This window comes from Oncorhynchus tshawytscha, linkage group LG12 (genome assembly GCF_018296145.1).
Source record: "Oncorhynchus tshawytscha isolate Ot180627B linkage group LG12, Otsh_v2.0, whole genome shotgun sequence".
Classification (NCBI taxonomy): domain Eukaryota; kingdom Metazoa; phylum Chordata; class Actinopteri; order Salmoniformes; family Salmonidae; genus Oncorhynchus; species Oncorhynchus tshawytscha.
This window is the reverse complement of record NC_056440.1, coordinates 55,252,339-55,279,674: the sequence shown is the minus strand read 5'-3', so window position 1 is coordinate 55,279,674 and position 27,336 is coordinate 55,252,339. Positions and strand designations below refer to the sequence as shown.

Sequence of the window (27,336 nt, the reverse complement as noted above, 5' to 3'; positions counted from 1 at the left end):
CAGTGCTTCTCTCTTTCTCCGTTACTCTCATTTCTCTCTCTCCCTCCATAGTTTGGGTGTGGTGCGGAACCTTGTGTCGTTCTTCCAGCTGCGTTGCTGTGGGCTGTTCAAGCCCGCCATGGTCGACTGGACCCAGCAGTACCCACCCGGCCGAGACCACATGTTCGGCCAGCCCGACATCGTCTGACCCCACGGGGCAGCTAGGACCTGAATCCACTATCGTTCTGGACCAAACGGATGAAGCTTATTTAAAAATGTATATATTTTATATATTTTGGACTGCCTGTGAAGAAACACTACTATAAAGGGAAATGGCGTGGAGGAAGTTGTACTGACTTTATGTGTTTTCTTTTGCTACAGACTGCTGCTGCCTTACGCTGGTATATATTAATGAGGGGAAAAAATTGAAATCTGAAATGTATCATTTGTGCCAAGTTGAATTCGCCTTTATGGCTTAAATTGTATATTAAGTTAGTCATTGTTTTCTTTTTAATATAAATAGTTGTATTTTGATCAATGTGAGGGTTTTTTTATAATTTTTTTTTTTTTTTTTTTGTGTCTGTTTTTAGTGTTCGCAAGAGGCTGTAAGTGAGAGTTTTTAGATTTGAAGGACTGACACTGTAGACAGTTTAAGCAAAGCCTCACATTGGTTTGTCAGTCACTGAACTCTTTTTATCGGAGCATACAGTGCATTCTCTAGAGCAGTTTATTCTAATACTGGTCTTGTAGTACTGTACCTCTAACTAAATATGCCGATTTTCTATCCAGCCGCTCTCTTGACAGTGGACACGCACCCAAGTCCATAGCCGTTTCCCTCTCCCATAAGTGTGCGCTCGTTCACTCCCCCTCGTGGAGTTAGAATAATGGACAGGTGGAAGAAATATGGTGGACTGTTGGCAGTTGTTACACAAATGGAGTGTTTTTACATCCATTTAAGGGTGAACTAGTGCTCACTATTGGGAGAAGGCAAGGAATCGGGACTCATATCTCCCATAACTCAACAATCCACGATCCTATCCACTATGCTCTTCTCTCTCAGCCTTAAAGCGACAGTCTGAGATTTCCAGTCATTTCGATTAATGACCAACTGTCTTGTGTTATCGTAACCAAATACCTATTCCTCCATTAGTGATGTTTTCGTTATTTTAGGAGCATTGTGTAAACTAATGTATAGCGCCAAGTCATGCTGAGACAAGTTGTGTTCTCATGGAATATCATTCCCACAGCTAGACATCAAGTGATATTTTCTTGTGAAAATGTCACGGTATGCATTTGATTCATTGTTTTCATTTGTGTTTGAAGCCACACTGATGGTATGTGCATCTTACAGGGTGTGACTTTAATGACACTGGACACTTTATTTTTTTTGCAGTGACATTAAGCATCCAAGCGATGTTGCTTTTTTTGTTGTTTTTGTTTTCTGCATTACCACGTGAAGTAATGTGCCATTGTAACTCACTGCACTGGATGTTCCAACAAAGCCACGCAAGTTTTTTTTTTTTTTTTACGATTGTGTCAAAGCCTTTTGAGTTTAGATACTCTGTGGGTACATAAATCAAAGCTCACGACTGTTTCGGGAGAGATTGGCATCTTCATGTTTCAATCGATCCTGCATAGCCCAGTGAAGACATGGTAAACCTAATGATCCTCTTGTTTACCTTTTGTTATAATTGATAAGTTGGTATTCATATTGGGGGTAATCCTGTACTAAATCAGGCTCCCAATTGACTTTGTCCAGACCACTGGAGACATTTTAATGAAAGAAATGAGGCATACCGAGACCTCTTTTAATTGAAGCCAAAGAAAGACACCATTCAAGACATCATTTCTTTATAGTTTATAAGAGGTCATACAAGAAGTTTTGCAGTGGTTCATATGTTGTTGATTTAAAGAATATTGGCTGATCTTGTGGTGTGTAATGAGGCGCAACCAGACGCTGCACTTGACACATTTATGAAATGAATTATTCCAGTTACTAGTAAGCCCCCATTAAGAAAATGACTGTTAAATCCCCTTGGATTGATGAGGAATTGAAACATTGTATGGTTGAGGGATGAGGCAAAAGGTATGGCAATTAAGTGTGGCAGCCCAACTGATTGGCAAAATTACTGCAAATTAAGAAATTGTGACTAAGCTAAATAAAACATAAACTATACTATGAAACAAATATAAGTGATATAAAGAATGATAGTAAAACGCTTTGGTGCACCTTAAATGAAATTTTGGGTAAAAAAGCCAACACTGCTCCATCACTCATTGAATCAGATGGCAATATCAGTGAGCGAACTACTTGAAAGATTTTTTTTCATTGGCAAGATGAGCAAACTTAGGGATGACATGCCAGCAACAAACACTAACGCTACACATCCAAGTGTATCAGACCAAATTATGAAAGATAAGAATTGTACTTTTGAAATGCTGTAAAGTCAGGGTGGAAGAGGTGAAAAAATTGTTGTCCATCACCAATGACAAGCCACCGGGGTCTGACAATCTGGATGGAAAATTATTGAGTATAATAGCGGACGATATTGCCACTGCTATTTGCCACATCTTTAATTTAAATCTACTAGAAAGTGTGTGCCCTCAGACCTGGAGGGAAGCTAAAGTCATTCCGCTACCCAAGAATAGTAAAACCCCCTTTACTGGCTCAAATAGCCGACCAATCAGTCTGTTACCAACTCTTAGTAAACTTCTGGAGAAAATGTTTTTTGACCAGATACAATGCTATTTTACAGTAAACAAATTGACAGCAGACTTTCAGCACGCTAATCGGGAAGGACATTCAACAAGCACAGCACTTACACAAATTACTGGTGATTGGCTGAGAGAAATTGATGATAAATTGATTGTGGGGCTGTCTTGTTAGACTTCAGTGCATCTTTTGACATTATCGATCACAGTCTGCTGCTGGAAAAACGTGTGTGTTATGGCTTTGCACCCCCTGCTATAATGTGGATAAAGAGCTACTTGTCTAACAGAACACAGAGGGTGTTCTTTAATGCAATCCTCTCAAACATAATCCAGACAGAAGCAGGAATTCCCGAGGGTAGCTGTTTAGGACCCTTGATTTTTTTCAATCTTTACAAACGACATGCTTTGAGTAAGGCCACACGTGAACTACTACAGTATACTGAAATGACTACAACACTTAACAAAGAGCTGAGGTTAGTTTTGAAATGGGTAGCAAGGAATAAGTTAGTACTAAATATTTCCAAAATGAAAAGCATTGTATTTGGGACAAATCATTCACTAAACCTCAACTACAGTTGAAGTCAGAAGTTTACATGCACTTAGGTTGGAGTAATTAGAACTCCACAAATTTCTTGTTGACAAACTATAGTTTTTGGTAAGTCGGTTAGGACATCAACTTTGTGCATGACACAAGTCATTTTCCCAACAATTGTTTATTTCACTTATAATTCACTGTATCACAATTCCAGTGGGTCAGAAGTTTGCATACACTAAGTTGACTGCCTGTAAATAGCTTGGGTAATTGCAGAAAATTATGTCATGACTTTAGAAGCTTCTGATAGGCTAATTGACATCATTTGAGTCAATTGGAGGTGTACCTGTGGATGTACTTCAAGGCCTACCTTCAAACTCAGTGCTTCTTTGCTTGACATCATGGGAAAATTAAAAGAAATCAGCCAAGAACAAATTGTAGACCTCCACAAGTCTGGTTCATCCTTGGGAGCAATTTCCAAACACCTGAAGGTACCACGTTCATCTGTACAAACAATAGTACGCAAGTATAAACACTATAGGACCACGCAGCCGTCATACCGCTCAGGAAAGAGACGCGTTCTGACTCCTAGAGATGAACGTACTTTGGTGCGAAAAGTGCAAATCAATCCCAGAACAACAGCAAAGGACCTTGTGAAGATGCTTGAGGAAACAGGTACAAAAGTATCTGTATCTGAAGAGCACCATCCCAACCGTGAAGCACGGGGGTGGCAGCATCATGTTGTGGGGGTGCTTTGCTGCAGGAGGGACTGGTGCACTTCACAAAATAGATGGCGTCATGAGGAATTGAAAATTATGTGGATATTTGAAGCAACATCTCAAGACGTCAGTCAGGAAGTTAAAGCTTGGTTGCAAATGGGTCTTCCAAATGGACAATGACCCCAAGCATACTTCCAAAGTTGTGGCAAAATGGCATAATTAAGGACAACAAAGTCAAGGCACTGGAGTGGCCATCACAACGCCCTGACCTCAAACCCATAGAAAATTTGTGGGCAGAACTGAAAAAGCATGTGCGAGCAAAGAGGCCTACAAACCTGACTCAGTTACAACAGCTCTGTCAGAAGGAATGGGCCAAAATTCACCCAACTTATTGTGGGAAGCTTGTGGAAGGCTACCTGAAACGTTTGACTGAAGTTAAACAATTTAAAGGCAATGCTACCAAATACTAATTGAGTGTATGTAAACTTCTCACCCACTGGGAATGTGATGAAAGAAATAAAAGCTGAAATAAATCATTCTCTCTACTATTATTCTGACATTTCACATTCTTAAAATAAAGTGGTGATCCTAACTGACCTAAGACATTAATGTTTTACTCTGATTAAATGGCAGGAATTGTTAAACTGAGTTTAAATGTATTTGGCTAAGGTGTATGTAAACTTCCGGCTTCAACTGCACATCTCGTAATTAATCATGTGGAAATTGAGCAAGTTGAGGTGACCTAACTGTTTGGAGTAACGCTGGACTGTAAACTGTCATGGTCAAAACATATTGAAACAACAGTAGCTAAGATGGAGAGAAGTCTGTCCATAATAAAGCGCTACTCTGCCTTCTTAATAACAACACTATAAACAAGACCGGTCCTACAGGCCCTGGTTTTCTTCGCACCCGGGCTACTGTTCAGTCGTGTGGTCAGGTGCCACAAAGAGGGACTTGGGAAAATTGCAGTTGGCTCAGAACAGGGCATCACTGCTGGTCCTTAAAAGTACACAGAGAGCTAACATTAATGACATGCATGTCAATCTCATGGCAGAGAGATTGATTTCATCATTACTTCTTTTTGTAAGAGGTATTGACAAGCTGAAGGTACAGAGCTGTCTGTTTTAAAATACTAGCACACAGCTCGGACACCTTTGCATACCCAACAAGACATGCCACCAGAAGTCTCTTCACAGTCCCCAAGTTCAGAACAGACTATGGGAGGCGCACAGTACGACATAGGGCCATAACTACATGGAACTCTATTCCACATCAGGTAACTGATGCAAGCACTAGAATCAGATTTTCAAAGCAGGTAAAAATACACCTTATGGAACAGCGGGGACTGAAGTAACACAAAGGCACAGACACATGCATACACACACATGATAACATACGCAAAATACACATGCATGATAACACACGTACACATGGATTTCTGCATTGTAGATATGTGGTAGTGGCATGTGGGCTCGAGGTCACACACTTAATATGTTGTGACTTCTGTAATGATTGTAATGTTTTTAAAATATGTATAACTGCCTTAATTTTGCCTGGACCCAGGAAGAGTAGAGTAGCTAATGGAGTTCCATAATAAACACAACAACAAAAAATACATTACAGGTATAAAAAAAATCTTTTAAAAATCCATGTACACACACCCTCATCAGCCTCCTGCAGCTTAAGTACTTTTAATTACAAAAAGCTTGCGCTTGGGCACCAAGACATAGTAGTTTGGATAGATTAACGCAAATGTGTTTGGTAATTAGCGTTGCCTTGTTAATTTAAATGACACGGGCGTATTTATGAGCGCAGATGAAATCCTATTAATAATGAATTTAAAAAACAGCTGGAGGCATGTTGGTGAAGCTGTCTTCGCCAGGCAGCACATTAACACAGAATAGAAATATGACGTAATTATGTTTTCCTTCCCTCTTTTGTTTTCGTTTTCATGCTCATTTGTTTTTAATGCGGAGCGATGTTATTAGCTAAATATTTTGTTGGCTTTTGTTTGACGCTTAATGTTTTTGCCTCGAAGCCTCCTATTTCTTTTGAGGTGTGCTTATATTCTATTGTGTGTCAGTTTCAATATATTTTGAAGAGCATCTGGTTATAATTGATTCATGTCATTTGAGGTCTACCCATCCTATACACCATCCATAGGTCGACCGTCTGTATTGCACCCAGGTCTGTGTGATGGTCCAGGTTATTTGGCATACAGCTCACTTTGATATGATGACACTTAGATCAACAATGTCATTTTTATGCAAATGAAGCAGTGCTGTTTCATCCATTGCCTTGAACACAAGAAAGGGATGTGCATTTGATACAAGCTAGATAGACATCACTTCTCTCTCAATCGTTTGTGTTGATAAATGCTGTGATGTAGTTACTATTGTCAAGTGTTTTTACATAATTGTAAGGCAAGAGAAAGAGGTTTTAAGAAATGTGGTATACAAGCTCATGGTGAAATGTTTTATTAACACACATTTTCAATAAGTGCTCAAAATGCTCTATATTTGAAGAAAAGAAAACTAACATACACACAAACTATTACAAGGAATTCATTCTCCATCTTCCACCATTCCCATGTTCCCCAGCCCTTTTCCTTTCGGCCCGAAGTTCTTGGCGTAGCAAACTGCAAAGACAAATGCTGTTTGTATGTGGCTGCTATGAAAGTGACCTGTGTTTGTGTTAGATCAGGGGTGTATTCATTCTACCGATTCTGTAAGCATATCTGAATTTGTCCAAAAGAAACTTGTTTGTAACTGTTGGTCTAATGATTACACCCTAGATCAGCTAGATGCAGGCAAGAGTGTGCAAGGCGGTATTGATGTGTCAATGACTGCCACCTTGATTACTCAAATTTCTCTTGACCTGTGCACCTACGTTGTAAACTTTTTCATTCATAGGCCAGGTTGTAGCAACTGTATGATGGGTATAAGGAAAATTTGAGCATCATGTAGTAGCCTAAACATATCGATGTTACATTGAGCTGGGTGAATGGAATATGAAGGACAGTCATCCAATATGCATTACTATAAATAAGGCCACACTCATTAAAATAAATAAGGCCATGCTCTCGCTCCCTCATCTTAGCCACTAGATTCTACTGAAGCCTGACTGTATATCATTGATCAAAGGGAGCTCTCTATGGCAGGCTAGCTATGTGGTCTTTACAGCGCTTAAATGGTGGGAGCTTGTTTGGTCCTGTGTGTATGTACCTTTACAGTAGAGTTCCCCATCCTTGTCTGTCACTGTGGTAGACTCCAGGCTCTTCCCACACAGCAAACAGCGGAAGCAGGTTTTATGCCAAGGCTGCAACAAGACACACATACACCCCATCTATCAGAGTTAGGTGATCGTTGTATTGTGGTGGACTAAAGAGTGCAAGCAAGGCTTATATAGAGGACTTTTACCTTTCCTGCCCCCATGATCTTCTCTGCTGCGTAGACAGCCTTCGAACATCTTTGGCAGCGATCTGAACTTCCAAACCTATGCGCAAACTTACTGGAGTTGGAGTTTGTGGATGTGGGGCGAGGCTTTGAGCTTCATTAATGAAGAGGAAAGAATAAATGACAATAAATATCCGAAGAGACACAGGTGAACATCCATATTTACAATTAAAATGTTTCCTTGGTAACATTTAAAAGTCTGGGAAGCTTTTTATGAAAGCTGTATTCGTTTCCTTGGTAACATTTAAAGTCTGGGAAGCTTTTTATGAAAGCTGTATTCGTTTCCTTGGTAACATTTAAAGTCTGGGAAGCTTTTTATGAAAGCTGCATTCGTGTGTCTCTTTGATACTGGAAATATGACTGATGTATGTTTTCATTGATATTTAACTACAGCAGTGTCTTGGACGTCTCCGCGTTTTTAATTAAGTCACCTATTCAACATTAGTTATGTCAAGTCCTGAAATTGGTTGTTCAGATGTGAAAGAGAGAGGGTAGAGATGGGGATGGGGGGGTCAGAGAGAATAACGAGAGGGACCTACTCTTGAGATTGCATGTCCAGGTTCTGTCCAGGGGGGTCTGAGCTTAGGGCTCCAGCTCCCTGGCCGTACCCGTAGCCTTTTGGCCCATACTTCTTGCCGTAGCAGGACTTGCAGTAGATCTCTGACTCATGCGCTGCGACTGTTGTACTGTCCAGTCCTTTCCTGCAGGCCACTGGGGTGAAGAGCAAACCAAACCAACACATTGACTCACTGTCCATACTTAACCACAGTTAACAGGAGAAAGAATGTTGTGGCCGTGACAGCTATGGACAAACTTTCGTCAGTTTTGTCAGGTTGGACAGCAAAAACACTTAAGTATTCTGTTCCTTTATTTTAATACCAAAATATATTTTTTTCATGCCCGGATACCTATTAAGCAACTATATCAGGCTGTGGATAATGGCATTATTCATATTAATAGGACACAGAAGCATGTGCCTGGGGTCTAGCAATGGTCCCACCCAAGTCAATCAACACACCCCTTTCAGCTGTCCCTGGTCAGGGTCTATTTCTGAAGACTACAGTCTGGAGGGGTTGTGTAGAACCAGTGGTGCAAAGTACTTAAGTAAAAATACTTTCAAGTACTACTTGAGTAGTCTTTAGGGGGATCTTTACTATTTATCATTTTGACAACTTTCACTTTTACTGTACTACATTCCTAAATGTAGTTTTTACTTCATACATTTTCCTTGACACCCACAAGTACTCGTTCCATTTGAATGCTTAGCAGGACTGGAAAATGGTCCAATTCACACACATCAACGGAACATCCCTGGTCTTCCCTACTGCCTCTGATCTGGTGTATTTATAAACTATGTTGCAATGTTGGTGTGCCTCTGGCTATTATTTTATTTTTTATTAAATAATATATTTTTTTAAATGTTGCTGTCTGGTTTGCTTAACACAAGGAATTTGAAAGGATTTATACTTTTAGTAATGACATTTACTTTTGATACTTAAGTATATTTTAAACCAAATCCTTTTAGACTTTTACTCAAGTAGAATCTTACTGGGTGACTTTTACTTGAGTCATTTTCTATTAAGGTATCTTTACTTTTACTCAAGTATGACAATTGGGTTGTTTTTCCACCACTGTGTAGGGCAGAGGCTTGTAGTGGACAAACAGATTCTCCCATTTGCCAGCCCCAGCAGATGGAGAAGCAGATCCCTCCTCAATTGCAGATAATTACAAAGGCCTTTTAGTGCTCCCAGTGGTGCTATCTAGCTATTGGCAGCCCCCAGTTCAAAGCCCAGCCCCAGCCATCCATGGGTAATTAGGTGAGATTGAAACACGCTACTTGAGATGGGCATTTTAGGTGGTCCATTTTGTGTTCCCCGATAGGGTCTCCACCTCTCCCCTCTCTTTGCTGCTACCGTGATCGCTAAGATACAACCTGCAAAAGCTAAGAGGCTCTCTGTGTAAGAGGCGTCCGGATTCAGGGCTCAAATCGTAGGGTAAAAAGTCATCTTAAAAACACCAGAACACTGATAGACTGGCTGGCTTTAATTACGGTTGCCTACGGAGTGAAGGGTTTGCTGGTTGTTTGGTTGACCAGGCAGAATTAAACAGACAACCTCAAAGCCAAACAAAAGAAGAGGATTATTGTTTGTGCTAATGAAGGATGGGACAGGGCTAGTCTTCTGAACTGCAATACGATGCTTAACTTCAATGGCCACTGTAGAACTGTAAACAGAAGCCAAAAGCCAGCTTGTCCAAATCTTCTCAACTTTGTATTCCTGTGTTTGCACCCAAATTGGCAATTTTAAATGATAGCAATCAATTACCTTAATTTCTCTGAGATAAAATACAATTTCAACATGTTTCAGGGATGCCAATATTTCCTGTTTCTAACTACTACAGAAGCAATTTTAGAACAATATGAGATGGTAGGTGTCATGGGTTGCTGAAATGACATGGAACGACTCTTTAAGCAGATCCTGGTTTTATGAATAAGTAAGGAGAGTTTTACCAGTCTTGGTGTCATCAGTTTGTCTTCTCTGTCAGTCTAGGCCTACATGGCGTGTGACTGAGGATAACTCACTGCAGATGAAGCAGGTCTTGTGGAAGCTCCTCCCGTTGCATTGGATCTCCTCAGCGTGGTACACAGTCTTTTCACAGGCCGCACACTTGGCCCCGCCGCCCCAGTTTGGCATCCTTGTCTCGGGGTGAGAGTCTGCATCGAGAGGGGTGTTTAGATGGAGGAATAGATGGCTGCAGATTGAATCTACTCTGGGGTGGCCTCAAGACCATCAGTGTATTTCTGACTTATGATATAGTGGTCAATAAATAAACATGTGGGAAGATGTTTAGGGGTGGACGTGCTGTCATCGGGGTGGGGGAGGTCTTCCCGCTCTGCTGATGAGAATTGTTATCTACTCAGGAGTAGTAAAGCCCTAAAGCACTAATTTGGTGGAAAATTATTTTTTCCCAAAATATTATTTTAAAATAATGTTATTTTAATACTGATTTATCAGGGGGTGCTGCAGCACCCTCAGCAGCCCTAATTCCTGCGGTTATGCATGCGTTGCAATAGGTTCAGACTACATTATATATAGATTTTTTTTTAAACGTAAATGTCTACATTTGGAGTCTCTTTGATGATACCCATCGTAGTATAGTGACAGCGATGTTGTCAAGCCTGTTCTTCTAGCAGAGATAAGGTATCTCAGCCAGTCCTGACTCTCCTCTATTGTCACCCATTCATTTCAGAGGTAGTCCGTCACATCATAGGGCTGGTATGTGGTGATAAGACTCCAGGAATAGAGCCCATTTGGACCATGGAAGAACACATGCCAGTATCCACCCTGGATCGCTTGAAGCAGCCTGGTCACTAACACTTACCTCACACGGAAATTTCCAACATCCAGTGAGTCGCGATGGATGAATTCAAATCATGTTTATGCAATTCAACTTAGAGATAGCTTGATCAAGTTCAACATCAGTCTCATCAATGGACCCTTGGACCAAATATTCTAAAAGTATGGCACTAATTGGACACTGGCCAGTATATGATCTCGGTTTTACTGTAAATACAGCCGGTCCCAGTCAATTACATTTCTATTCCACGTTGGATCAAAGTCATTTCATTGAAATGACGTGGAAACAACGTTGATTCAACCAGTGTGCGGTTACATTTATCAATATCAAACGTCTCTCACAAATCATAAACACTTGACTACTATACCTGCACAAGTCTGGATGTATCAGCATCAATCTCTTCCCCCTCAGTTCAGTCTCAAATCTTGAGTGCGACCGCCCCAACACCACCGAGGGGAGTCCTTAAATACAGCCCATCTCTCTCATCACCCATGGTGACGCACAAATTAAAACATCCTCCTAAAATAACTTAGGACAAACACTCGAGACCTACAGTAGTCCCCCCCACCCCACCTCGAACACAGGCCACAGAGACCCCTGGCCCTGAGCTGAGGCCCTGGAGATTTCACCATTTGTCCTGGTCTTACACAAGCATGATTGATAAGAGATTTCCCAAAACTTCTGGGTGACAGTAGCCGAGCGGAATTGTCTGGCTGATGGCAACTGGAATGGCACATGATCTTAGAGGGGTGTCTACACAGAACTAAATAGATCTAGATGGGTTTGTGTTTTTAATTGAAGGCATGTACTGTATTTACTGTTGGATATGAAACCACCTTGATCATATTCATACTCTAGACTAATGCTATAGGACACCAACATATCGTTGACCATGTATTCATCAACCGAGGGAGACAGTAAAGAATACATGAACAGAGACCGGTTTAAAAATATGTTTATTTACCATTTTATATACAAGGACATCTGAGCTGAATGTAATGCTTAAAGTCCATTCCTTATACATCAAGATTCAATTTCAATTACGTGATTTGCCTAAGGTAGGACGCCATCGCATACATTCACCCCTTACAGTTGAATCACATACAATCCAGCTTTTTAAGGGTAACAGTTAATTAACATGTACAACGTGCAAAACTGTTTTCTTGCCAATTTTACACATACAAAAACAGTTCATCGACAATACTTTTCAAAAAGAAAATGATCTTTCAGTCATTAAAGTCCCGCTGTCACATATTAATGTCATCCCGGTGAACGGAGGTTAAGTTGTTGTTCTTCTTCTCTATGGCACGTTGATGTAAATGGGACTTCAATACAACTTCTCTTTGAGAAATGTTGAAATACTCAGCCAGCATATTAGATTTTGGCAAACAACCCTTCAAAACCAAAATAAGACAAGACCGTTTCACTATTTAGTATTTAGACACAGAAAACACCCATCACCAGTTTAATACCTACTGGTGATCCCTAATCTTAAATCCATACATAAACCAGTATCAAAAGTATGCTGTAGTATTACACAGTAATATCCGGCATATTGTGTCTCAAAGCCCCAGGGTTAAGAGTATTTACCATGGCTGGTCTCTCCATCACAGTTATATTTGGAGCTGACGGTGACACGCAGCTGTTTCTGCATAGAGTTCACATACTTTGTCCTTCCCCCTGTAGAAATGGAATAAACCAGGGCTTCCGAAACTCGGTCCACCGGCACCCTAAAAGGGAGCACGTTTTGGTTTTTGTCCTAGCACTACACAGCCGATTCAAATAATCATCAAGCTTTTGATCATTGGAATCAGCTGTGTAGTGCAAAACCCAAAACGCGCTCCCCTTGGGGTCCTGAGGCCGAGTTTGGGAAACGCTGGAATAACCCATGGACTAGTTTTGGATTAAATCATTTGGAGACATCACATACCCTAAAACATAAAAATCACTCAACCTACAGTACGCCTTAACAATATGACAGTCAGACCATAGAAAACCATGCAGACATGCACAGACAGACAGACAGACACACGTTGTGTAGCAGCATAGTCTTTAGGTGTCCTCAGTGGTGACTTCCAGCTTCCTCTGAGGGATGTAAACGGTTTTAGCGCCCGCCGGCGCCGTGTGTCCGTGGCTGCTGGTTACCACGGTAGCCAGCGGGGAGAGGGAGACAGGGGTGTGGAAGAAACTGTGCTGGGTGAGGGCCGTCCCTTTGGGCGTGGTCACCTGAAGAGGAGGAGAGATAGACAACGACAGAGAAGTCAGTTAGCAGATGTTTGCAATCAACATCACACCTCGTTTATATAATCAGTGAGGCTATTTACACAAGCACTGAACCAGCAGCACACCATTATCAATTAGGGAGGGGTTTGACTGACTATGTGTGTTAAGCTTGGGGTTTGAGGCTGTGTGTGTGTGTGTATGTATGCTGTATGTGTGGATGTATGTATGAAAGTATGCCGCTCACCTGCTGTAGGCTGATTAGCGTGAGTGGTTGCCCGTCTGGGCCGGTCATCTGGTGTTGGACTGGCACGGGGGACATGGGCTTAACGAAGACCATGCTGCCCCTCTGAGGCAGGGGCACGGAGCTGGGGTGCTCCGGGGTTTGGACAGTGCCAGGGCTGCAAGCGGGTACAGAACCAGGCCCAGGGATGAGGCCCAGGTTCTGCAGGGTAAAGTTGAGAATGGCAGGGCTGGGGCTGTGGAAGCGGTGCCCCTGGGCAGAGAAGGGCGAGGCAGGGGGAGGCCTGTGGAGGGAGAGGCTGGTGGGGGTCAACTCCTGGGTCGGGGGAAGTCTAGAGCCTGGGAAAGAGAGAGGGGAAGACATGTTAATTAGTCATAAGATACAGATTTAAGTCATCTGATACAGTATGCTTTACTCAAAGACGTAGTTCAAATTTGCGTTAGCATGTGTACGGACTGCAAATAAATGTTAAAGGTGTGTATACCTGCAGTGGGTGTGTGGTAGATGTAGGTGGGTGTGGAGGCTTTGCTGCTCTCGGGGTTGTGGATGTCTTTGTAGCTGAAGGGGGACTGCTGGGAGATGGGGATCAGGTAGCCAGTGGGGATCAGAGTCTGGAACACACACAGAGTCATTAACACAGCATTATGGATGTAACGATTCACCGATATACATCGGTCCCAGATTCAAATGCTTAAGAATAAACGTGCGTCGGTACACAGACCGCAAACCGATCCAAATGTAGCATGCATTGGTCAGAAAAATCGATTGAAATGTTACAAATCACTGGTTCATAATTGTTGGGGGCTCTTTCTACCTCCCGAAAATCTTTCTTCTCTTTTGTGTTGAACTGCATGTAACTGACAGTCATTGATCGACAAGTAATTTTGCATGCCGAACAACTCCAGGCAATATCAGTAGCCTAGTCAAACGTGCTTCACGTGCTGGGTCACTTGCAAATCTGTGTGGCACCTTCAGCATTGAAATTCTAAAATGGCTTGCGTGATATTAAGATTTTGACAACCTATGTGATTTGCTAGGTTATTGTTACCGGTGCACTGTTGAAAAGTGTTTTACTAGAATTAAAGTAAACTACCAGAGACAACTCTCACCTGGCTTTTCCTGCTGAAAGGGGAGTACAATAGATGTAATTTGGATTATTCAGGTTCACCATCAGCAATAGTTTTTGGAAGATTTGCTTTTAACAATCAGTATGCCAAACATTAGGAACAACTTCCAAATAGAGAGTTGCGTGGCGGTGAAATACATTCCAAAGTTGTGAAATGTATTCAATGGCTATGTCAGAGCTAATTTGTAAACAATATATTGATACATTCCCTGACTTAGGTTCACCACTTTATTTTAAGAGAAATGTCAGAATAGTAGAGAGAATTATTAATTTCAGCTTTTATTTCTTTCATCACATTCCCAGTGGGTCAAAAGTTTACATGCTACCAAATACTAATTGAGTGTATTGCCTTTACATTGTTTAACTTAGGTCAAACGTTTTAGGTAGCCTTCCACAAGATAACCACAATAGGTTGGGTGAATTTTGGCCCATTCTGCCTGACAGAGCTGGTGTAACTGAGTCAGGTTTGTAGGCATCCTTGCTCACACACACACACACACACACACCTTTTCAGTTCTGCCCACAAATGTTCTATAGGATTGAGGTCAAGGCTTTGTGATGGCCACTCCAATACCTTGACTGTTGTCATTAAGCCATTTTTTTCACAACTTTGGAAGTATGCTTGGGGTAATTGTCCATTTGGAAGACCCATTTGCGACCAAGCTTTAACTTCCTGACTGATGTCTTGAAAGGTTGCTTCAAAATATCCACAATTTTCAATTCCTCATGATGCCATCTATTTTGTGCAGTGCACCAGTCCCTCCTGCAGCAAAGCACCCCCACAACATGATGCTGCCACCCCAGTGCTTCAAGGTTGGGATTGGTGTTTTTCAGCTTGCAAGCCTCCCCCTTTTTCCTCCAAACATAACGATGGTCATTATGTCCAAACAGTTCTAATTTTTTTTCATCAGACCAGAGGACATTTCTCCAAAAAGTACAATCTTTGTCCCCATGTGCAGTGGCAAACCATAGTCTGTCTTTTTTATGGCGGTTTTGGAGCAGTGGCTTCTTCCTTACTGAGCGGCCTTTCAGCTTTGTCGATATAGGACTCGTTTTATTATGGATATAGATACTTTTGTACCCATTTACTCCAGCATTTTCAAGAGGTCCTTTGCTGTTGTTCTGGGATTGATTTGCACTTTTCGCACCAATGTTCATTCATCTCTAAGAGACAGAACACGTCTCTTTCCTGAGCAGTATGACAGCTGCGTGGTCCCATGGTGTTTATACTTGCATACTATTGTTTGTAGAGATGAACGTGGGACCTTCAGGCGTTTGGAAATTTCTTCCAAGGATGAACCAGACTTGTGGAGGTCTACATTTTCTTTTCTGAGATCTTGGCTGATTTATTTTGATTTTCCCATGATGTCAAGCAAAGGGGCACTGAGTTTGAAGGTAGGCCTTGAAATACATTCACAGGTACACCTCCAATTGGCTCAAATGATGTCAACTAGCCTATCAGAAGCTTCTAAAGCCATGACATAATTTTCTGGAATTTTTCAAGCTGTTTAAAGGCACAGTCAACTTAGTGTATGTAAACTTCTGACCCACTGGAATTGTGATACAGTGAATTATAAGTGAAATAATCTGTCTGTAAACAATTGTTGGAAAAATGACTTGTGTCATGCGCAAAGTAGATGTCCTAACCGACTTGCCAAAACTATAGTTTGTTAACAAGAAATTTGTGGAGAGGTTGAAAAACAAGTTAATGACTCCAACCTAAGTGTATGTAAACTTCTGACTTCAACTGTACACACTAGCCTATATACACACACACACACACACACACACACACACTGCACTGAAACACAAAACCGACACACACACACACATTATATTCTGCTGCTACTCTGTTCTTCATTTTACTCTTATTATTATCTATCCTGATGCCTAGTCACTTTACCCTGCCTTCATGTACATATATCTCAATTACCTCTTACCCCTGCACATTGCACTCTTACCCCTGCACCCTCTGTATAGCTTCATTCTTGTGCATTTTATTTCTCGTGTTACTAGTTTTAAACTTTGCATCGTTGGGAAGGGCTCGTAAGCAAGCATTTCACGGTAAAGACTACACCCGGTATACTCGGCGCAGGTGACAAATATATACACTGTTCAAAAAATAAAGGGAACACTAAAATAACACATCCTAGATCTGAATGAAATATTCTTATTAAATACTTTTTCTTTACATAGTTGAATGTGCTGACAACAAAATCACACAAAAATTATCAATGGAAATCAAGTTTATCAACCCATGGAGGTCTGGATTTGGAGTCATACTCAAAATTAAAGTGGAAAACCACACTACAGGCTGATCCAACTTTGATGTAATGTCCTTAAAACAAGTCAAAATGAGGCTCAGTAGTGTGTGTGGTCTCCATGTGCCTGTATGACCTCACTACAACGCCTGGATATATTCCTGATGAGATGGTGGATGGTCTCCTGAGGGATCTCCTCCCAGACCTGGACTAAAGCATCCGCCAACTCCTGGACAGTCTGTGGTGCAATGTGGCGTTGGTGGATGGAGTGAGACATGATGTCCCAGATGTGCTCAATTGGATTCAGGTCTGGGGAACAGGCGGGCCAGTCCATAGCATCAATGCCTTCCTCTTGCAGGAACTGCTGACACACTCCAGCCACATGAAGTCTATCAATGTCTTGCATTAGGAGGAACCCAGGGCCAACTGCACTAGCATATGGTCTCACAAGGGGTCTGAGGATCTCATCTCGGTACCTAATGGCAGTCAGGCTACCTCTGGAGAGCACATGGAGGGCTGTACGGCCCCCCCAAAGAAATGCCACACCACAACATGACTGACCCACCGCCAAACCGGTCATGCTGGAGGATGTTGCAGGCAGCAGAACGTTCTCCACGGCGTCTCCAGAATCTGTCACATGTGCTCATTGTGAACCTGCTTTCATCTGTGAAAGAGCACAGGGGCGCCAGTGGCAAATTTGCCAATCTTGGTGTTCTCTGGCAAATGCCAAACGTCCTGCACGGTGTTGGGCTATAAACACAACCCCCACCTGTGGACGTCGGTCCCTCATACCACCCTCATGATGTCTGTTTCTGACCGTTTGAGCAGACACATGCACATTTGTGGCCTGCTGGAGGTCATTTTGCAGGGCTCTGGCAGTGCTCCTCCTTGCACAAAGGCGGAGGTAGCGGTCCTGCTGCTGGGTTGTTGCCCTCCTACGGCCTCCTCCACGTCTTCTGATCTACTGGCCTGTCTCCTGGTACCACCTCCATGCTCTGGACACTACGCTGACAGACACAGCAAACCTTCTTGCCACAGCTCGCATTGATGTACCATCCTGGATGAGCTGCACTACCTGAGCCACTTGTGTGGGTTGTAGACTCTGTCTCATGCTACCACTAGAGTGAAAGCACCGCCAGCATTCAAAAGTGACCAAAACATCAGCCAGGAAGCATAGGAACTGAGAAGTGGTCTGTGGTCACCACCTGCAGAACCACTCCTTTATTGGGGGTGTCTTGCTAATTGCCTATAATTTCCACCTGTTGTCTATTCCATTTGCACAACAGCATGTGAAATGTATTGTCAATCAGTGTTGCTTCCTAAGTGGACAGTTTGATTTCACAGAAGTGTGATGGACTTGGAGTTAAACAACACAATGTAAGTGTTCCCTTTATTTTTTTGAGCAGTGTATATTTTTTTATTATATGAATGTGTTCATGCAACAAAAGGTTGTGCATAGAATCATTCCCTAATCAAACCGAATCGTATCGCATCGATTCGTTCCCTAATCAAACAGAATCGTATCGCATTGGTTTGTTCCCTAATCAAACCGAATCGCACAGAATCATTTCAAACTAAAACGTATCTGTCCTGTTTAGAGCCCATATATCTGGATACCTATCCAATCTTCTTGAAAGGGAAAGATGCACATCCGTACACATCATCCAAAGATACTATTCACACACAGCATCTAAAGCCAAGTGTTTTCGGTTAACACCAGTATCGGTCTTTTAGCTATGTGTGTGTGTGTCTTGTGTGTTTACCTCTGTGTGTAGGTGGTGGGGGGTCAGTGGAACAGCTCTGATCGGCGTGAGCCCTGCCTCGCTGTCTGAGGTCGCGACCTTCTCCCCCAGGAAGGTCTCCAGGTTCTGCTCCAGTGTCTGATTGGCTGCGGCGGCCACGGAGCTCCCAGGTGTGTTGACAAACTCAGGGTCCAGGTGGAGGGCTCGGGGCGAGGGACGGTTGGAGAGGAGTTCCCCGCGACGCGCCTTCAGACGAGCCTGGAGGATCTCACACAGCTTAGGAGACGTGTCCTGGAGGAGAGGAGAGAAAGAGGTGGGTTAGCTTCGTATGACCGTTGCTATTACTATTTAACATGCTTCTTTATTTGTATGACATTGCCAAAGTTCTCTGCTAGTGACATGTCACCTCACATTCTGGTCAAAGTAGGTACAGTGTAAAGAACAGGTCTTACCCTGGTGCTGGGGTCAATCTTCTTGGCCTTGGAGGGGCTTTCCTCAGAGGGTCTCTTTGAACACACACGTTTTAGTACCGAGGGGCTGCTGGTTGGCAGGTTGTTCGTAGCAGGCGAGTGGCTGTGCACTGTGGCATCACTCGGGCTCCGCCCCGTCTTATCCTCGAAGGTCATGGAGCGCACAGCGAGGCTGGTTGGCTGAGGCCTGGTTAGGGGGTGTGGCCTGAAGGAGTGGTGCATGTAGATGGCGTAGGGTCCACCTCCCTGGAGTTGGGGCAGCAGCACAGGGATGAGGGGTGAACACTGGGCAGGGTGGAAGGACATTGCCCCAGTAGGTTGGGGGGTGAACTGTGCCTGTGGGGTGAGGTGGACAGTGATGGCACGGGGTTCTGTGGGTGTTAATACTGGTGGCTGGGGAGCTCCTGGATTTTTAGAAGCTTTCTGTTCATGATCTGGCACTGTCTCAGTCACAGTAACTGCAGGCTTAGGTGTCCTGTCAACAACCCTGGAACAAGACAAGACTCATTGTAACATCTGACGGTCTGAGTTGATGTTAACAAGGAAATGTAGAATACTTCTGGTTTATTTAGAAGACTAAAGGATACGATACTGCAATGAGAATCAGGCAGCACTTACTTGTTTGATTGCTGGTCAAGCTGGATCTTACAGATTGCCGCTAGTTGGGCCATTTTGGTGGGAAAGAACTCGCTGCTCGAGGAATCATCTGAAAAGAAAAACAGAAGCTAATCTAGACACCCAACTCTCACTTAAAAACATCTGAACACTACATCTCCCAGACTCTAATGTCTAGATATCTCCCAGGACTTACTCTTGACAGGGCTGGTGGGGGCCGAGTTGATCTTGCGTCGGTCTTCCTGGATGCTCTTGGCCAGTTTGATGAGGGAGGGGTGGCGGGTGAAGCTGTGTTTGCTCCCCGGAGAGGAAAAGAGATTTTTGGCACAGTTGTCTATGGAGGTACGAGACTCAAGTGTCCTCTTGGCAGTGGCTGTAGTGGCAGCGGTCTCTATGTTTGAATTGAAACAATAGACAAGATTTAGTCTGGTGAACTGAGGCAGGTTGGACACCATTACAGATTAAATGGTTCTGATTTAAAGCTCATATAAACCACTAGGTTGTATAGCAAAGGTTCAGCATAGCTTCAATGGCACAGGGTACTTCTATATAATGTAGAAATCAAGGACATGTGATGCCTATAAAAAGCCTTGTGATAGAGTTATTATGTAGGGTAACACTTCAAGTGAAGTATTATTGGGAAGACTGTGTTCTGATAAGTACTTACCCTTCACACTGGGGAAGTCCTCAGGGCCGGTCCATTCAAAGGCTGGCTTCCTCCCTCTTTCCTCTGTCACGTGGACCTTCTCTATCAGCTTCAGGCTCCGCAGCACGTTGGCTATATCATACAGCCTGCGGACCTTAGCTGCAAACACACACACATTCAAACATTAGACTCATCACCAGATAAAGACCGTACGGTCTTAACACACTTGGTTGAAGCATCTCGGTGTGCAGAATCATACTTATTGCACCAACTACACACTCAACTTTTAACCATAAAGCTTGTGTGTCCAAGCTAGAAACGTGCTGAAAGAACACAGGATGTGCCAGAGGCGTGAAGGACTGCTTTGCCCACATGGACTCAACACTCACTCTTGAACTTGCCCTTGTCCTGATCAGCCACCTGGTCCTCTCCAATGAGGATCCTAGCAGCCACCTCCAAACTGACCACCCGAGGCGTGGACACCAGGAACAACATGACAAACTTCTGGCTCATCACCCTCAGAGACTTGTCCTTCCTGCTGTTCACTGAGGCTGGAGAGAACACAGGTGAATAATAGCAAGGTTATTATATAGCCAAGACCATGGTCACTCCGTTCAGCCCACTAAAACAAGAAATATCTACAGGGAAAACCTTTTCTTCTACAAAAGCCTTGCAGTACAGGACCAATCATGCTACATATTACGAACGATTGTATTAATAGCTCGTAATCAAACCAGGTTCAACCTGGCCTCTCACCTGCTTTAAACTCCATCCCAGGAAGCTCCACAAAGAACATCTCCTTCTGGCCCCCTCCTCCTCCCTCCACTTCCCCCACCTCCTCATTCTCCTTCTCGTCGCCGTCTGAGTCAAACTCCCTTTCCAGGCTGCGCTGGCGGATCTGCTGCATCTGTTGCCCGTAGCGGTGCTCCTCGCCCACCTGCCGCAACTTGGCCAGGGTCTGTGGCAGGTTAGCGCGTCCGTGCCATGTGTAGCGATTCTTTGCTAGCCGGCTGACAATGTGCAGGCTCTCCAGCACATTCATGATGTCATAGATGCGCCTGCGCTCCACGTCTGTTCGGACAGAGAAGAGTGAATGCGAGTTGAATAAACAGGAGTAAAGTGGTCTTGTTTGTATACGGCCTGTCTATAGTTTGTAACTGCTTATTTACAACATCAGCATATAGGCCTAAGCTTAGGGAATACATGCTGTAGTTATTGCATTCTTCAAAAAACTACATTTGAAAATGTAAGGGTAATATAACTCGACTATTCTGAGAAAAAAATGAAATGGGAATTAAAGACAATGGAGAGAGAGAAGTAAAACAGGACGTACTAAGCTCTGCAGCAACATCATCCAGACTGATGTCGTTGTTGAGTGCAGGGTTGGGGTAATCGGGGTAGCGGGCAAGGAACTTGTGACAGAGCAAACCAAGACTCTTCTCTTTTCTGCTGATTTGTTTCTCCCCTTCCTCTCCAAGCTCAGGGTCCTATGGGTGAAAAGGAAATAGATCAAACAGGCAATCAATAAATTTCTAAGGTCTTAGCTGCAGACTCATTCATGTGTGTGTGTGTGTGTGTAAGTGAGTGTGTATTATTTTACCATGGCATCCCCTCCCTCAGGGTCCATACACAGCTCTTTCTCTCTGTTCCTGATCTCAGGGCTGGCAGCGCTGATCAGCATTTTCAAATTGGAGGTTGGAGTCCAAGGCTCACTAGGTCCAGTTTCCTTTCCTTTAGTTGGGGTCGTAAGGGGTCCCATGTTGGATTGAATCTCTGTTAGCACAGTGCCTTGGGTAGATACTTTCCTTGGTGTTGTTGTCAGTGCTTGTGGCTCTGCAAAGACATTACCCTGTTGGACAAAGTAATTAAATAGCAGAGTATTTAAGGATGTCATGGTGAGAGTTAGTCTATGTAACAGTCAGTCAAATGCCCTTGAACATACCTTAAACAGAATCTGCTATACAGCACACGAACTACTATATAAACACTAAGATAGTAACCTGGATATGTTTTTTTTTAAACAACAGAAACATGTAAGTTAGCTAGCAATTACTAACCTTGTGATTAGAGGTGGTGGTTTGTGTTTTATGGCTCAGATTCTGTGATTCGGGTAAAGTGCTCGACATTTTCCACCTAAATTTCAATCAAACACAGGATGTAAGACTGATATTGGCTAACAACAACAAAAAAGCAGTGTCTAGCTAGTTAGACTAATAACAGTTAACATTAGCAAGCGGATCAATGCATTTGATTCACTTAAATCTAAGTTTCACAAAATGTTCTAGGTTTTAGTTCCCGTTTCTTAACCGCATTACATGTATTCGGCGTTAACATACACTAATGATATAGCTAGCAGCTACGCCTCTAATTCAAAAATCACATTTACCAAATAATACCGTTCTTCTTCTTCGACTACCTACACGAATCTTAAAAATCGAATCGAACCAAAAATATCACAGTTAATGCTTGGCGGTAAATGACATGGACCCTATCGAATGAGCAAGCGAAACGGTTTCAACGAACACGCCTATTTGCAACAAGCAACCAGTAAGAATGAAGCGGGAGATGACCTCAAGGAAATTCGGACCGTCCCGCGCAGGTAAATTTAAAATAAAAAAAATCTTGGCGCGGAAGTTCCAGACACATTCCAAATGACACAACCCGGAACATTGAAATGTGAAACGCACGGATAACTTGTGATATTTGACATAACTTCTACTGCACAAAAGCAAGCCCGCATGAATAAACGAGTGTATTTTTTCTCTTTGCGTTATAAGTTAATAAAGGCTGGCGGAATACAATTGTATCGCTTTCCAACTCGTTTGTTAGCCAACTAATGAGCTATTGCGCGGGTTAATGTCACCACCGCACCGGTTTCTAATTAGCTGGCTCGCTAGCTACGTCTTCAAAAACCACTACTTTTTTTTGCTAGCTTACAAGTGACACATACGCGCCTTAATACTTCACAAGAGGTGTATTAAATATGATAGAAACTACAAATGCACATACATTTTCCATGAGATCCCATGCAATATGGATAGCAATAGCTAGCTGACCAGCAAGCCACGTACAGTAAGGCGTGGGTTATCTATGATTCCCAACAAATGGTGTAAAGTACAGTAGCTATCTAGCTAAAGGTGATGAAGATCTGACTGGCGATCAGTCCCATAAAGAACAATGAAGACCACAAATATATGTAGTTACTTACCCTATAGCACTGGTTACATTTGTACACCTCTCATTCTTGTTCGCATCCCCTTGAATAGTCAAGCAGCTAAAGGCATCGGTGATAAAAGTGTGCTTGGCTGACAAAATAATCCTAATTAACTGGAACCATTTAGAAATGTTGTAAATGTCCCCATGCAAATTCGTAACCAGGCGGTCAGCTAATTCACACTAAAGGTATAAAACGAGAGACAAAATGACTTTTGTCCTGTAGTTATACCCAAGTGAGTAAAATACGTTTATTTCAGGACCATTTCATTTGTCCCGCCTAGTTTCACGCATTCAGCACTTTCGCCACCGGATAGAGCCAACCTCCTTGTGCAACTACTCACAGGCGGGGGTGCCTGATATCTTGCCAGAAAAACCTAATTACATTTGGTGCAATATTTTGCTAACGTTAAATGTGGCTACATCTTTTTTCAACAGCTTCCCATAGTTGATTTTTCTCTAATTTTGGCGAAGAAGAAAAAACGACTATACAGCAGAGGTGGCTGTTGGGAGGAGCTATTTTGCAGGACAGGCTCATTATAATAGAAAGTTTTTCTGGAACTTAGTTGAACACTTCAGACATATGGAAACCACGTTTGACTCCGTTCTAAAGTCCATTCCAGCCATTATAATGAGTCCTTCCTTCTATAGCTGCTGCCACCAACCTCCTCTGATATAAAGTACCCCCATAAACGTGTATAATAGGTCCACCGTTTCTAGTAACCATATCGGTGTAGCCATTCTGTAAAATCTTACCGTATCGTGCAAACTACATGCATACTAGCACAGACGGTAACACGCTGTTTCAATTTGTTGGAGATAAACATGAATGAAATACAGGTAAAAGTGTACCATACATATATCTCCACAAAATACTCAAACTTATTTCAACAATGTCATTTTGAACGATTCATTGGGATTGGTGTTTTATTTTGTGTGTCGACTTTGCACATATTTGCTCTAGGCATGAGACATTCGATACAATGTCGCTAGATGGCCCCAAAATCATTATTTTTGTGAGTATCCATGGAAACGGATGGAGCAGGGGAGCTGGTGGAGAAAACGCTGGGCGCATTAGGCGCACTCGTCAGTGACGTGATGTTATCGATCGAGGAGAGAGTGGGACCTTGCTGAGGAAAGCGAAGCAGGCACTGGCTGTTCAAGAAGGAAAAAGGAAAAAAGGGAAGGTAACGTTAAGCGAGCGATGTGCTGTAGGGAGCATTTCGTCCTTGAAGGGAAACGTTACATTCGTTGCTGCTGCTGATGTGTTGGGTGAGTAGCTACTTCCCACCCTTTACTTAAATTCACTCTATTTATTATGATTTTAAGTTAGGTTACGTCTATTTCAAAAGCTTTCCATAGTTTATTTTCCACCTTTAATTTTGGTGAGCGACCCCATATCAGAGCAAAGGAAATGCAGCACCTGCCTTATCGGAATGTCTGCAGGGTGATATACCATCATCCACATTGCCTCTTGCATGTTTATTATTTGGAAATGTATGTGCAGAAATTGTTGATGGCTTGCTTTGCAGAACTGATTTAGCTACAATCGTTAGTTTAATACACTATGTAACTATTGCATGCGGCTCACGCTACGCCCAATGCACCTGCCTAATACAACTCTCGCTGTTGGTTTTCATGAAGCTCCAGCCAGAGAACCTGCCATTTCATCCTGAAATTCTGAAAACTCATGCATTATGTTTATTTTTCTATAACATTCTCAGGTAGCCAGCCTACACCTCACGTTAGTAGCCTACTAACCCTTATTTGAGTTATTGTCAGCAATTTATGCAGTTACATTCAATGTCGTATACGTATCTATTCATATCATTGACACTTTATTGTCTGAGATGATTGTGTATTCTTCCAAACCAATTACAACTTCAAGCAGTAATTTATTGCATGTAGCCTATACATTTGTCCACAGTGGCTCGCAGGTCTGTGTACCCACATCCACACCCACACATACAGAGAGAAAAAAAAGTTTTTGTGAATTTCCTGCAATTCTACATATTTTGCAATGGGGTGTAGAGAAAATGTTGCAGTTTTAAAGCAAGCCTTCTGCATTTCTACATATTTTGCCGTGGGGCTGAGAGAAGATTTTGCAATTTTACAACTAATTTCATACAATTCTACTCATTTTGCCAATTCAACCGTGATTACTATACATTTACATAGCTGGCTACACTAATTTACCAATCCATTTTTTTTGCTGACAAGCTAATTGAGTGACTGTAAGTGATGGACATAAAAATAACCATATTTCGAAATGGTACATTGTGTATTCGACCCCGACTGAGTTCCTAAATATTGTTGCATGGTGTTGTCTAATTGGTAGCTTGGTTAAACATATATTTTTTTACCCATCCAGTTGTGCAAATGGAATAGTTTGGTGACTATCACAGGTTAATCCAGCAGACTTTACAGGGCTCTTGATTTTACAATGGAGGAATGTTGGCCCTGTGGGAGTAGGGAGCCATGATCATATCCAGGGAGAAGATTAGAGGTTTTCACTCTGGGTGAAAGCTTGAGGAGAGAGGGCCACCATGGTTGTGGAGCTCCGGATCTCAGGACCCCTGCCTATCCCCTGATGCCCAGTCTGGGTCAGCCTCAGTGGGCTCAAAACTGCAGCTGAGAGCCATGGAGTGACAACATAACTCCCTGAGCTAGCTCCACCCAGGACATACCCCCATGAGATAGCTTGTTGGGTGTTTTTTTTTTTCTCCCACAAAGATTTTGGACCAATAGTGATTTTGGATGAAAGAGTGGGGGGTTGAATGACTTTGGAATAAGCAATTCTCTTTGTTTCTGGGAGAGGATATTTGATTGGATATTTTTTTTAACAAAGAAGGGACTGTTGGATATTGTAGAAGGGAGAGAAAATGGAATCAGGAGCAGAGGCATCCCCGCAGCAGCACCAGAGGAGGAAACATGTGATGCACGGTCTGGAAGACCAGAAACGGGTGAGTGACCAAACCTTTCTTTCCTCCCAATCTCCCATTCAGATCTCTGCTAATTGTCTATACCTTTGACTTGAGCTCGGAGGAAGTCATGAGAAAATCTCTGAGAAGAAATACAAAAAAAATCAGTAGGTAAATTGTTGGGTAGAAACCATGAAGAAATTGTGATTTTGAGTCTGAACATGCACATGTCAATCTTATGAAAGTGTTGATGTTTGTATCCTAGAATGTTGCTTGTATCCTGATCCTGCAAAGGAAAAATGATACAGCATCCAAGGATAGTGATGGGGGGGAAAAATCGTTACAGTTAGATATAGCGATATTGTTTTTGACGATATATACTATCGTATCGTTTTGACAATATCGTATTTTTCCTTCATAACTTGTTCTCCAATTTGTTTTCAGCACTTTTATTTCCATTACTGATCGTTATCTCAAGGCTCTCATTTCTGCAGCAGACATATGGTGAGCAATATGTTTGGACCATAGAATAGCAATAAAATCACAGTATTGAATCGGAATACTACAGTGCCTTCAGAAAGTATTCATACCACTTGACTTTTTGAATTTAAAATTATTCAATTGAAAAAAATTAATGTGTCAATGGCCTACACACAATACCCCATAATGTCAATGTGGAATTGTGTTTTTAGAATATTTTACAAATTAATTAATAATGAAAAGCTGAAATGTCAGTATTCAACCCCTTCATTACAGCCAGCCTAAATAAATTCAGGAGTAAAAATGTGCTTAACAAGTCACATAATAAATTGCATGGACTCACTCTGTGTCCAATAATAGTGTTTAAATAGACATTTCTATGACTACAGTACCAGTCAAAAGTTTGGACACACCTACTCATTTCAGGGTTTTTCTTAATTTTTTTCTATTTTCTACATTGTATAATAACAGTGAAGACATCAAAACTATGAAATAACACATATGGAATCATGTAGTAACCAAAAAAGTGTTAAACAAATCAAAATATATTTTATATTTGAGATTCTTCAAAGTAGCCACCCTTTGTCTTGATTACAGCTTTGCACACTTTTGGCAGAGGAAGGAAACCTCTCTGGGGTTTCACC

The 27,336-nt window shown here is 42.3% G+C and overlaps 3 protein-coding genes across 7 annotated transcripts in view; 1 reads left to right on the top strand and 2 right to left on the bottom strand.

Moving 5' to 3' along the window:
- Window positions 1-536, top strand: part of zdhhc13 (zinc finger DHHC-type palmitoyltransferase 13) — a 33,276-nt gene extending 32,740 nt beyond the window's left edge. For all 4 annotated transcript variants that reach the window (XM_024439759.2, XM_024439762.2, XM_024439761.2 and 1 more), the window contains one exon: window positions 52-536. In XM_024439759.2, coding sequence (XP_024295527.1) covers window positions 52-187 — 136 coding nt within the window. In that variant the 3' untranslated portion in view covers window positions 188-536. The remainder of the gene's footprint in view (window positions 1-51) is intronic.
- A 5,867-nt stretch (window positions 537-6,403) lies between these two features.
- Window positions 6,404-11,220, bottom strand: csrp3 (cysteine and glycine-rich protein 3 (cardiac LIM protein)). Its single transcript, XM_024399209.2, has 6 exons — window positions 11,122-11,220; window positions 9,979-10,110; window positions 7,937-8,108; window positions 7,362-7,491; window positions 7,167-7,260; window positions 6,404-6,580 (listed from the first exon to the last, which is right to left on the bottom strand). The coding sequence occupies exons 2-6, from the start codon at window positions 10,088-10,090 to the stop codon at window positions 6,507-6,509; spliced, it is 582 nt and encodes a 193-aa protein (XP_024254977.1). The 5' UTR covers window positions 10,091-10,110; window positions 11,122-11,220; the 3' UTR covers window positions 6,404-6,506.
- A 473-nt stretch (window positions 11,221-11,693) lies between these two features.
- Window positions 11,694-23,644, bottom strand: LOC112232287 (transcription factor E2F8). Of its 2 annotated transcripts, none has more exons than XM_024399210.2 (14): window positions 23,287-23,644; window positions 22,136-22,211; window positions 21,679-21,927; window positions 21,412-21,565; window positions 20,835-21,149; window positions 20,468-20,629; window positions 20,100-20,237; window positions 19,629-19,823; window positions 19,436-19,523; window positions 18,800-19,304; window positions 18,369-18,638; window positions 13,703-13,829; window positions 13,222-13,556; window positions 11,694-12,980 (listed from the first exon to the last, which is right to left on the bottom strand). In XM_024399210.2, exons 2-14 carry the CDS (start codon window positions 22,202-22,204, stop codon window positions 12,807-12,809), a joined length of 2,781 nt encoding a protein of 926 aa, XP_024254978.1. In that variant the 5' UTR covers window positions 22,205-22,211; window positions 23,287-23,644; the 3' UTR covers window positions 11,694-12,806. The 2 variants fall into 2 exon arrangements, with proteins under 2 accessions (XP_024254978.1, XP_024254979.1); XM_024399211.2 differs by lacking the exon at window positions 23,287-23,644 and adding an exon at window positions 22,465-22,884.
- Between the last annotated feature and the right edge of the window lie 3,692 nt (window positions 23,645-27,336).